General features: G+C 38.8%; 2 protein-coding genes across 3 annotated transcripts; one reads left to right on the top strand and one right to left on the bottom strand.

The window, feature by feature from the left end:
* The first annotated feature begins 2,085 nt into the window (after positions 1-2,085).
* LOC117563224 (serine/threonine-protein kinase NIM1) lies at positions 2,086-8,760 on the top strand. The gene is made up of 7 exons (XM_034241420.2): positions 2,086-2,304; positions 5,498-5,597; positions 5,662-5,779; positions 5,860-6,016; positions 6,104-6,212; positions 7,273-7,515; positions 7,576-8,760. Exons 3-7 carry the CDS (start codon positions 5,724-5,726, stop codon positions 8,391-8,393), a joined length of 1,383 nt encoding a protein of 460 aa, XP_034097311.1. The 5' UTR covers positions 2,086-2,304; positions 5,498-5,597; positions 5,662-5,723; the 3' UTR covers positions 8,394-8,760.
* A 103-nt stretch (positions 8,761-8,863) lies between these two features.
* On the bottom strand, positions 8,864-11,309 carry LOC117563223 (cysteine protease ATG4B). 2 transcript variants are annotated; one of them, XM_052003003.1, is made up of 6 exons: positions 11,130-11,309; positions 10,731-10,984; positions 10,188-10,530; positions 10,046-10,125; positions 9,435-9,986; positions 8,864-9,364 (listed from the first exon to the last, which is right to left on the bottom strand). In XM_052003003.1, the coding sequence occupies exons 2-6, from the start codon at positions 10,912-10,914 to the stop codon at positions 9,321-9,323; spliced, it is 1,203 nt and encodes a 400-aa protein (XP_051858963.1). In that variant the 5' UTR covers positions 10,915-10,984; positions 11,130-11,309; the 3' UTR covers positions 8,864-9,320. The 2 variants fall into 2 exon arrangements, with proteins under 2 accessions (XP_051858963.1, XP_034097310.1); XM_034241419.2 differs by having other exon boundaries at positions 10,731-11,309.
* Between the last annotated feature and the right edge of the window lie 231 nt (positions 11,310-11,540).

Genomic DNA, 11,540 nt, shown 5'->3' with positions numbered 1-11,540 from the left:
GGCGGCGACGGCGGTCCGTTCCTAATTAGATGAGCGGCGCGGGCAACGCATATTGATTACGAGCTGTCCCAAAAAAGTTTTGTGGGCTCGCCTCTTTCACAATTATTGCACGATATAAACGCAGTTTTCCTCATTTACGTTCGACATTTATTATATTCAACTCTCGCAGAGCAGCGGTAAAATATGTTTGCACAACCCAATTAAATATGCTAATGAATATTTGTACGAAAAGTTTGCCATAAATTTGAGCAATGGGAACTGGCCAAATCTGATGGACAAACAGCAAAGGCAAACTCTGCAAAATCGCTTCTCCTGCGCAAAATACAATTAAGAAACAGAAATTTGTTACTCAAACTGATGCAATGCGAGAAATATGCTCTAATTAATGCAAAAGCGAGAATAACTGGAATTTGATATGGCATTAAAGTCGAGTCATCATCAATATTATACTGCTGATATGGCAACAGCTGAGTGAGCAAGCTCCTTGCGATATTACGTATACGTTTCATCCGAAAAGTATGCCATAATTAATTCAAAGACTAAATTGAATTTGGACTGCCATCGAAGTCAAGTTGTTTCTTTCTTGTATCCTTGAAATGTGGAAGACATTGCTATAGTTATTTAGCTCAACACTTTAGAAAACAATAATTCAATTTAATAGAAAATGCTAAAGAACCCAAAGAACCCTAAATTTAAGTGTGTGTTTAATTTGTAAATTTGAATTATCTGTAAATGTATACTAAAAATAAATAAATAAAATTATAGTAAATATTTATACTATTGAGATATCTATACTTGGGGATATTAAATGGGTGACAGAAGCTGTCATTAAAATTATGGAAGTTATTTAAGAAAAAACTTTATATGACTAAAAGCGGCTGCTGCTACTTTCGGAATATTATAGTATTTTTGCGGTATATTTTCAATATATTTGAGGAATACGGTCTTATAGTAGGGTTTTAGTCTGCAGTAAGGTTTTAGTTGATTTGATTGCTGCTATAATTTAGTGCTCGATGGTATATTTTGAATGTGATACTATATAAATATACCAAGTATAGCCTTTGCTATATTTTAGTATATATATATGTATGTATATATGTATATACTATATACATAAATTAAATCGAAAAACCGGTTTATTATAGTATATTTGGTATATTTTCAAAATATTTGTGAAATACGGTCTTATTAAAAATGACGAGCACATACAATAATAGCTACAGTATTTATGATTACTGAAAATTTGATTGCAATCAAATAAAAATTGTGTAAGTTATTTATTTGAATGCAAAAACACTCCTGTAAATTGGAGTGTCTTAGTATATTTGGGTGACAATCTGGTATATTTTGTACTTTATGGTTTATTTTTAGTATACTACTATATTAATATAGCAAATAAAGCCTTCAGTATACTATAGTATTTGTGTGGTATATGAATTCGGTATATTTTAAGAATAATACTGCACTTTTTTGCTCTTACTTAAAATGAGTATCGAGTACCTCAACATCGAGCTCACTCGACTGTAGCTCTCTTACTTGCAAATGTAGTACTAAATCGATATATTCCAAATATTGCATTCAATTATATTAGAGGTCTGAATTTGCCACTAATTTGACGAATTCTTTAATATTATAATATGAAGTAATTGCTACCTTCTAATATTGTACTTTACTTATTGCCGTAATCTTATTAATTGCTTTGATTTATTTAATTGCAGCTTTGAACGCGACGCTTTTATAATGTAAGCCCAAACTGTAACAAGGAATCGAGGAAAGCTAGTTAAGCTAGTCAAACAAAGTTGGAGCTAGTAGTGACCGATAAGGTTAATACGCGTGCCACAAGCAACAGTCGAACAGCAAAAGTTGAAGCTGAAGCAGAAGCGGTGAAAATCGTTGTTACCAAGAGACCAACAAGTTGCCAACGAGGGCACACCGCGCGCATTTTGACTGACTGCCTCCACTCTCTCTCCCTCTCTCTCTCTCGCTCTCAATAAACACTGCAAGCAAACACTTTTGCTTCGCCACACTCAATTCCCCGCCCCCTCCAATCAGCACACTTTCTCATTCACCTCCATTGGGCGCTGACAGAGAGACAGCAGCAAGACGGCAGCCGTGGATACCAACACGCTGCGCAGTTCAGCCACTGTGAAGCCGTCGCCGCAGACGCAGCCAACGACGACAACGACAACGACGACGACGTCGACGCCGCTGCCGCCGCTGACAATTTGTCAGCCGCCAGCGCCAACGCCTCCTTATCAGCGGCTGACCAAAGCGTTGCAATGCGATCCGAGATGTGGACACGAGGTGAGTGCGAAGTACAGAATAAATAACACAAGAAAATGCGGCGAAACAGTGAAGAGAACAGGCCCACGGGGAGGGGCAGCCACAGGGAGAGGTGAGCGAAAGAGTTCGCCTCAAGTTGCGGTCAAACTTTAAGTGGCGAACGTCGCTTTTGTGTGCGTCGCGCTGACGTCACAGCCAGGAGCGAAATGCAAATAGAAAGAAAGGAAGTGCATTTTAGTTCAGTGGTAGTTTACGAAATTTTCGATTTTGTGTTCCTTTTGACTGTGCTCTAAATGAAGTTGCTTAAAAGATCATTTCAACTTATTCATGTTATCATAACTGCCGTTAGAAAATGTTACATTTCTTACTTATGTTGTTTATAAGAAAACTCTTTTAATAGTAATGGATTTGATAATTTAACTTTTTTAAATGAAGCCGATGTCAAGAACGTTAATTTATGTTATTCTGATTAAAATATTTTATTAATTTCAAATTCAGTTTAATAGTTGAAAAAGATAGATTCCAATTTATTGTAATAAATAATTTAATTGCTTTCTAAATGAAGTTATTAAGAATATTATTTTATTTAATTTCTTGTAAATATTGTATTCAAATTGTATTTTATTATATAATTTTTTTTGTTTTATTTTTGAATTGATTAATGTATTAAAGGATTTTTGTGTTTTTTTATCTTATAATTTTTTGATTTTGAAGTGCTGTTGCAAAAAATAAAATATAATTTTCATCTAATTTTTCATTTTTGTAAATTTTTGACTTTTCAATGAAGTGGCTAAAAATATATGCAAATATGTATAATTATTATTTAAATCTTTCTATAAAGTTGTTCAGAAGAAAATCCTTTTTTTCTATTCAACTTATTAGCTGAATATACAAATTTAAATTTAATTTCAAGCTCCGCTCCTGAGCAAAACTTACACTTGGTTAGCTAATGCATGTTTCTGCAGTCGACTTCAACGTCAACGTCTAACGTCTCTGTTGCTGTTGCTGTGCTGCAATTATGTCGAGGTTCAAGGCTAATTTCCTTGCGCCCCAATGAGCAGCCACACACTCTGTCTGTGTGTGCACGTGTGTTTGTGTGTGTGTGTCAAAGGGGGTGTGCGTGTGTATGGGTGTGTGCCTGCTTATTCATAGCTGTTGCTGTTGTTGTTGCTCTTGTTGTTGCTGCTGCTTTGTGTGCAAGCGAAATGCGCGTGTGGCAAATGTAATTCCGCCGCATTACGTATACGCCACGTTTCGCAGAGCGTTAATTAACGCAGTCCGCTGCCATGGCTGCCTTTGTCTACGGTTTTTGGATTAAGAAAATCCAACCACAAAAGCCATAGCAACTGCAGCAACGTTCTCTCCAATTACATTTACCAAATTGCATAGCTCCCGCTCCCCTCCTCCTGCCCCTGCTCCTCCTCTTTTCCTCGCCTTGCCTGCCACGCACTTGACCTTGATTAACAATAAAGCGTATAGCTTGAGGGGCACACTTCACAATTCACATATTCGTAGGTAGTCAAATGAATGCTTGACATTGCTCACTCTCTCTCCTCCCCTCTCTAAGTAGATTAGTTGACGGATTGCCAACGAGAAGGTGCAGCGAATTTACGAAAAGAGCTTAGATAAATTAACAAAAGGCGGACAGACGAAGAGGAAGAAGAAGCAGAAGGAGGTTACAAAAATAAAAAAGAATTGCGACTACAGCTTATGACTAAATATCTCATTAAGGTTGAGGGATGTAATGCAGGGTGAAAAATGCACAAAAATAAAATTAATTTGTAAGAAATTTATATTACTCAAGAAACTTCATAAGGTGACCAAAGCATTTAAACAAAATGATAAATCTCATTAAATTAAATTAAAAGCTTAATCCGAGCAAATAAACGGTAATTACAGAGAAGGCAACAAAGACATTAAAAATACAAAAAATTAAATAAAAAGTTGAGCATTTTTTATAAATAGCAGGAAAGCAAAAATACTCAAGACCAACAAATGGAACAGAAAAGTACTGAAAAGAAAACACACAAAAATTACATGGAAGATTTAATCCCGAAAGGAAGACAGCAAAAAAAGGATTAAGAAAGAACAGGAAATAAATTATTAAAAATGTGAAAGGAAGAACAAACAACGAAGAAAGAAAATAAATAATAAACCAATTGCAAAGTAAGGTTAAAAAAGTATTTAAAGTAAAATGAAAATAACAAGGAGGAAAATTATTCAATCAATGTTATTGAAAAAATGTGCTGATAAACAAAGAAAACAAGTAAGAAAGTCGAGTGTACTCGACTGTGAGATACCTGCTACCCATTTTGAATAAAATAAATATATTTTGCGGTATTTTTCTCAAAATATACGGAATATACTGCTAAAATACTAAAAATATCCCGAAAGGTATATTTGGTATATCGATACCACATTCAAAATATACCATAGACGGCACAAAACACCAGATTGTCAGCCAAAGTAACTAAGACCCCTAGTAAGTAGGCGTTTTTGCCCATACAAAAGTATTTCTTAAATAACTTCGACAATTTTTATCTGATCGCACCCAAATTTTCAGGAATCATAACTACTATAGTAATTATTATATATACCAATTCGCAACTCTAGCTTTAAAATTACGCTTGTTACTCGATTTTTTTGATTTGCGGGGGCGGAAGTGGGCGTGGCAAAAATTTGAAACAATCTTGATCTGCGTGCAAACATAACAAATGCTGTCGAAAAAAAATTATAGATCTATCTCTTATAGTCTCTGAGATCCAGTGTTTAATACGGACAGACGGACAGACACACAGACGGACAGACGTACATGGCTAGATCGTCTCGGCTGTTGACACTGATCAAGAATATTTATACTTTATAGGGTCGGAGATGCCTCCTTCTACCTGTTACATACATTTCCTGCCGGCACAAAGTTATAATACCCTTCTACCCTATGGGTAGCGGGTATAATTATAAAGAGGACGGAACATAAATTAAATTTAGTATTTCTTACTAATTTATTAGTAATTCTTACTAATAACTAAATAATAAATAATACTGAAAACTAGAAAACTACAGGAAATTTAAGGAATGAAAAACAAATGATTTACATTATGGTAATTCGATCAAATTACTTGTTTAAAATAATCAAAATTAGATTTGAAAATAATAATATTATTATTCAAGAGTTAATTAAATTTCCTTTATATTTCTATTTCTCTATTTACAGGTGACAATTGGACGTCGCATCGGTCTTTACAGATTCTGCGGCGACATCGGACGCGGCAACTTCTCCAAAGTGAAGTTGGCCGTGCATCAGTTGACACGAGGCAAGTGGCAGGATGTTTATCCTTGACATAACTTGGAAAACTAATAACTGCATTCCTCTTGCAGACAAGGTGGCCATCAAGGTAGTTGACTTGGATCGGGCTGGACTGGATGCCAAGGCATTGCGGATGCTATCCAGCGAGATAGCGACACTCGAGTGTGTTCATCATCCCAACATATTGAGGTGAGAGACTCAAGAGGAGATGAAGAGGAGGAGGAGAGGAGAAGAGAATAGAAGACTGACTTGTTCTTAATGTAATGCAGGCTCTTTGAGGTGGTCGAGACACTGGGACGGGTTTATCTGGTCACAGAATGGATACGCGGAGGCGAGTTATACAACCACATCACCCAGGGAGGTCCACTGCGTGAGATTCATGCGGCGCCGCTCTTCAAGCAGCTGCTGCTCGCTGTCAAGCACATGGTAAGAATTAACGATGTCGTAAGAAATAACGATAATAATTCCAGCACAGATTAATGAATAATACTTGTGGGCCAATCTCAATTACAGCACAGTCTCGGCTACGTGCATCGCGACATTAAGGCGGAGAATGTGCTTTTGCTCTCCGAGGATCGTCTTAAGCTCGCCGACTTTGGTTTCAGCACACAGCTCATTAATGGTACGCTTATCAAATATAATTTGTATTTTAAACAGTGTTCAAATTATATTTATCATTTTTGTGTATAAAATGTGAATTTATGACTTTGTTTATTAAGTAGCTTTCATTAGTTCATTAATTAGTTTCAATTTCAATTGTCACAATATTATATGAGCAAAACTTTATTTTTTTTTTGTTTGAATAAAACCAAGTCAATTTTTTGTTATTTTGCGTATGTCAAAAATATGTAAGAAAGGAAGCTAGTCGAGTGTGCTCGACTGTGAGATACTCGGTACTCACTTTGAATAAAAGCAAAATAGCGTGGTATTAAATTTAAAATATACCATATTTATATACGGAAAAATACTAACAATATACTGAAAACTGTATTTGGTTTATTAATATGGTATTATATTAAAAATATACCATATAGTGCAAAATATACCGCATTTATATAAAATATACTGAAAACTGTATTTGGTTTATTGATATGGTATTACATTCAAAATATACCATAGATTACAAAATATACCGCATATATGTACGGCACAATACTAAAGAAATATACTGAAAACTGTATTTGGTTTATTAATATGGTATTATATTAAAAATATACCATAGAGTGCAAAATATACCACCTTTATACACGGCAAAATACTAAAAATATACTGAAAACTGTATTTGGTTTATTGATATGGTATTGCATTCAAAATATACCATAGAGTGCAAAATATACCATATTGACAGCACAGAAAACTAAGACTCGAAGTAAATAGGCGTTTTTGTCAATAAAAAATATTTCTTTCGCAATTGCTGGAATCAGAAAGACTAAAATTACGCTTGTTATTTGAGTTTTATCGTTTTTTTTATATCTCTATCTCGAATAATCTCTGAGAGGTAAAATTCTGTTAAGATGTATTTATTTTTATTTCTTTTTTACCCAATTTAAATTTTTGGTATTTTATTCATTTTAAAACTATATAAATATAAATAAATATCAAAATAAAATTTAAATTGTATTCAATTTAATCATAATTTAATATTTCAAATTTATATATATTTTTGTTGTTATTTTTCCTAGGTGCCAATCAGAAGCTGGACACATTTTGTGGCTCGCCGCCTTATGCGGCTCCGGAGCTGTTCTCCGATGACCACTACATTGGAGCACCCGTGGATGTTTGGGCACTGGGCATTCTGCTCTACTTTATGGTGGTGGGCAATATGCCATTTCGTGCTCCGACCATACCTGGCCTCAAGGCAGCCATACTCAAAGGGGACTATCTGCTGCCCGGCCAGCTCAGCTTGCCCTGCATAAGACTAATCCGTAAGTGAAATACCCAGAGATCCTTAAAAAATGCCTAATTGAGTCTCTTTCGTTTGGTAGAACGCATCTTGATCCATGTGCCCGCCCAGCGGCCCACTATCGATGACATGCTGAACAGCCAGTTTGTCACGCTGCCCAAGCTGAGCGCCGAGCTGATGCAGTACGAGCTCAATTTGCACACGAAGCCCGCCAAGCGAACCATTTTCTGGGTGCGCAAGTCGCAGCGCTTGAGGAAGACTGCTTCGCTAAGGGAACGCTATGCAGAGGTGGTGAAGAAGCCGGCGATTAGCATGAATACGCGGCAACAGAACGAGATGTTTGTGCACAGTTTTCTGCATCCCATCGAGGTGGGTCAACCACTCGACCAGCCGCCGGGCAACGCCAAGGAACTGGAGGCGAATGGTGGCGACTCCGCCAAACGGTCGGGACCAAGTCGTCGTTACTTGTTCTGCGGTACGCTGAAAAAGAAGATCACACCCATCGAAACGGAGCCGGAGAAACAGCTGTCGAATGGTGGACCGCCGGCAGGCAAAATGAATCCGTGGAGCGTCGAAGTCGCAGACGATTGTCCGCTGTTCAAGAACTACGATGCGGAGACGGGCAGCTGTGTCATGTTGCCCACGAACACCGATGATCTCAGTCAGCTGTGTGCTCTGGAGTTTGAGGCACGTCAACTGCTCGCTGAGCTCGGCGTCAGTTCACAAATGTTGATTACAGCCACGCCAAGTGGTCCACGATCGGATATTATTGGCGCCTATCGCATTATTGTGAATCGACTGCAGAAGCAATCGTGGCTGGCGCGGAAGCATGTGGAGATGGCGTTGCATCTGGAGCCGAAGCAGGAGAAACGCATCGAGCGACAATGTTGCATCTTGTAGAGTTTTGTTGAATATTTCAAGAATTAATTAGTGTGTCAATTGGATAAGAATCGGAAGTGAAGTGAGGGCAGTTCCTTAGTTCGATGTAGTTTTCTGAGTTTTGTAAACTGTTAATTAATGATTAATTATTATTATTACATATACAAGAAATCGATGGTTATGATGTGCTGCAAGGCAGACAATTGCATCCCCACAACAATGAAAAATAATTCAAATATATGCCAAAATGTAAAACAAAAACGGGGCAATTGAAGGAAATCTAGTGAAATTTATACATGCGATACATACGTTACGATTTAGTCCAAGTACGAGAGTATTATGTATTTAGTTGTTGGTCCATTTTTAAAAAGCTGATAAAAGCATATAATAATACAATACAATACATACATACTTACTACAAAGAAAAAAACAAAAACAAATGCATGTTTCGCGTTGTCATCTTAAAACAAACTTCCATACGAATATATATACATACATATAAAATGGTGTTTTTAATCAATTAATAAGGTAGTTTGTATTCAGCAGCTTTATCGCGAGCATAACTAACTATGTGTGTGTGTGTGTGTGGTGAGAGTTCAATTCGTTTGTTTGTTTATGCCATATTGTCTCCCATGGAGTCCAATCTAAACGCAGAATAAAGCAGCATATGAACTATACATCCTTAACTGTAGCGTGTAAGTGTATGTGTGTGTGTGTGTGAATCGTAAACAATCTAAAAAATGTAACACTAGTCTTCAAAACTTATTGTATAGTAGCCATCGCTGGTGTTTTTATCATCATTATCATTTTTTTGGCCTGCAACCGCAGCTTCTTCCGCTTCTTTTTTGGACCAAACACAGCTGCTCCACTTTCCCACAATAAAACGCTCTCCAAGGCACAGCGCAGTCGCAGAGAGAAACCGAGAGAGAACGCAACGCTCTCGCACTCTCAAATGGGGGCACTGGGTTTGCTGTCGACGTCGCCGCTGCCGCCTGTGATAAGAGTTGAATTGAGTGTAAATTTGAAATTCGAGCATTTTGTGGTGTCAACCAACACACTCACCCAGCACGGCAAATGATTCCGAGTCGCTGGTATTGCTGCCAGGCCAATCAATGTCCGGCATTGTGGGCCATTCGATGTCATCCGCCGTATCCCAATCGACGGCACGCGATTGACTTATCTCGAAGAGCGATGGCGTGCTGAGGTTGAGCACCTCTTGGCGCAACTGCTGCAGCAGCTCATCGAATTGCTCGCGTGTCTTGCACAGAAAACAAACGGCCAGCGATGGATCCATGGCACTGAAACTCAAACGCGCCGCATAACGCTGATGATAGCTCTCGTCCAGCTCCTGTTCGGCTTGCGTTGTCTTTTGACCAACAGCACCAGCTCGCTGTGTGGTATGTGGATCCAAATAGAGAACTTCATCGTCCACATAGCCGAGGAAATACAGAGCCTGATTGGGACGGCCGCCAATCATGCCACAGCTGCTGCTGAGTTCCAGGCAGCGCTTTAAGGCGGGTATATAGATGGGATTGATGTCGGTGATACCAAGGCGTAGAGGCACAATCAACAGCAGAGGCTGCCACGCCTCGCCCGGTTGTTGGCAGCGTTCAACTGCAAAGTGAGGAAAGAGATTAAACACATGTTGCAAGAAAGGAAACCTTCTTAATTACATATATCATCCAGCACCACCGTGCTGTCCATGGCCACGTGCACCAGCAGTGAGCTCCACTCATCGAAGCGCACAAGAATTCTAAAAAAAATATACAAGTTGTTTAATAGTCGATTATTAGATAAGTTGAACCAACAACTCACTTGAGTATTTGCGCCACGGTGTTGGGTCCCAGCCACTCCCCAACCGCTTTGTTCTGTGACTCCCCCATCAGGGCAATTTGATGCAATGAATAGTAGCTTTTGCGTGTGTCCTCGAACCTTTGGACAATCTTCAGATAGGTGGCATCGCGACAGTCGCGCGTCCAGAACCAATCGCGACCCAAATGCAATTCAATCAAGGCCTGGGCGAGCACCATTTGGCCACAGCGCAGCATGCAGCCCCAGCCCTTGTCGCTGGTCAGCTGCACTTCACCCAACGGCACAAATCCATGACGATAGGTGCACCACAAGCGGGATTCGATGTCCCTGCGAATGACGTCCAGTTCTGCAATGGGAGAAAGTGGTTTTAATTTATATATAGCAAATTCTTTGTTTCTGACTCACTAAATTAGCAAGCGATAAGCATTTTGAGGCTAAGATTTTTTATAGTCTGATTGTTAGCTAAGACACAAACCATTTAGCAGGTATTCGCCTATAGAAGACACCAATTAGGTGTAGCTCTCAAGCTACCCTTGCTGCACTCACCTTGTATAGCGTTGTAGCGTTTACCGAGCAGCCAAACATCCGTGTTGCGTTTGGGGATGTCCTCGGGTTCTCCGCTGCCCACAGCGTTGACCATGGCGCCTGCTAGGATGCTGTCGGGACCGAGATAAGCCTCAAAAACGCTGTCCATTCTGCGTGTTAACTGCGCGTATAAGCTAACCAGCATCTACTCCAACTCCCGCTCCCCAAGCAACGCCTGCAATCCTCCACAATGTCCGCAGCTAACGTCGACGACGCTGCTCAACAAATAAAATACAAATGACGTTGTGATTTTTCTCTTTGTTTTGGCTATTTGTTGTTTCCCAGGGTTGCTGATGCTGCTTCTTCTTCAGCACTTGCATTTGTTTGCTGGCTGCTGATTTTTAGTTGCAAATAACTTACGTTAATCACTAAATGGATTCGTTTTAGTTTGCAATCTGATTTTACACTAATTTTTCTTTTTTTTCTGTTTTTATGTGTGCTGATTACAACGATAACAAAAACTGACGCTGGCAGCGACGTCAGCTGCGCGGCCGCTGTGTGTTGGCGTTGTGCTGTAATGACACTGGCATTATTATCGCGTATTTGTTTTTAGGCATATATTTGTAGCACATGCAATTAATGCTTGGCAAATGTGCACTTTTATTTGCAACAAATTAATTTTATTTTGCTAGTCTGGTAATGAATCACTTTTATTTACGTGCAAGTAAAAGCTAGTGTCACTCGCCAGCGACTGAAGTAAACGATAATCTTTTGCATATCGATTACTGCTAGCGATAAACATTGTGTTCATGAAACCATGTTGGAGAGCCA

Source organism: Drosophila albomicans, chromosome 2L, assembly GCF_009650485.2.
Source record: "Drosophila albomicans strain 15112-1751.03 chromosome 2L, ASM965048v2, whole genome shotgun sequence".
In the NCBI taxonomy this organism is placed as follows: domain Eukaryota; kingdom Metazoa; phylum Arthropoda; class Insecta; order Diptera; family Drosophilidae; genus Drosophila; species Drosophila albomicans.
This window is presented reverse-complemented; position numbering and strand designations above follow the sequence as displayed.

Coding starts and splice junctions, on each gene's coding strand:
- LOC117563224 (XM_034241420.2), top strand. CDS start 5,724: ATGCTATCCAGCGAGATAGCGACACTCGAGTGTGTTCATCATCCCAAC. Junction 6,213..7,272: donor CAGCACACAGCTCATTAATG/GTACGCTTATCA, acceptor TATTTTTCCTAG/GTGCCAATCAGAAGCTGGAC. Junction 7,516..7,575: donor GCCCTGCATAAGACTAATCC/GTAAGTGAAATA, acceptor TTCGTTTGGTAG/AACGCATCTTGATCCATGTG.
- LOC117563223 (XM_034241419.2), bottom strand. CDS start 10,914: ATGCTGGTTAGCTTATACGCGCAGTTAACACGCAGAATGGACAGCGTT. Junction 10,126..10,187: donor ACCGTGGCGCAAATACTCAA/GTGAGTTGTTGG, acceptor TATTTTTTTTAG/AATTCTTGTGCGCTTCGATG. Junction 9,987..10,045: donor GGTGGTGCTGGATGATATAT/GTAATTAAGAAG, acceptor CTCACTTTGCAG/TTGAACGCTGCCAACAACCG.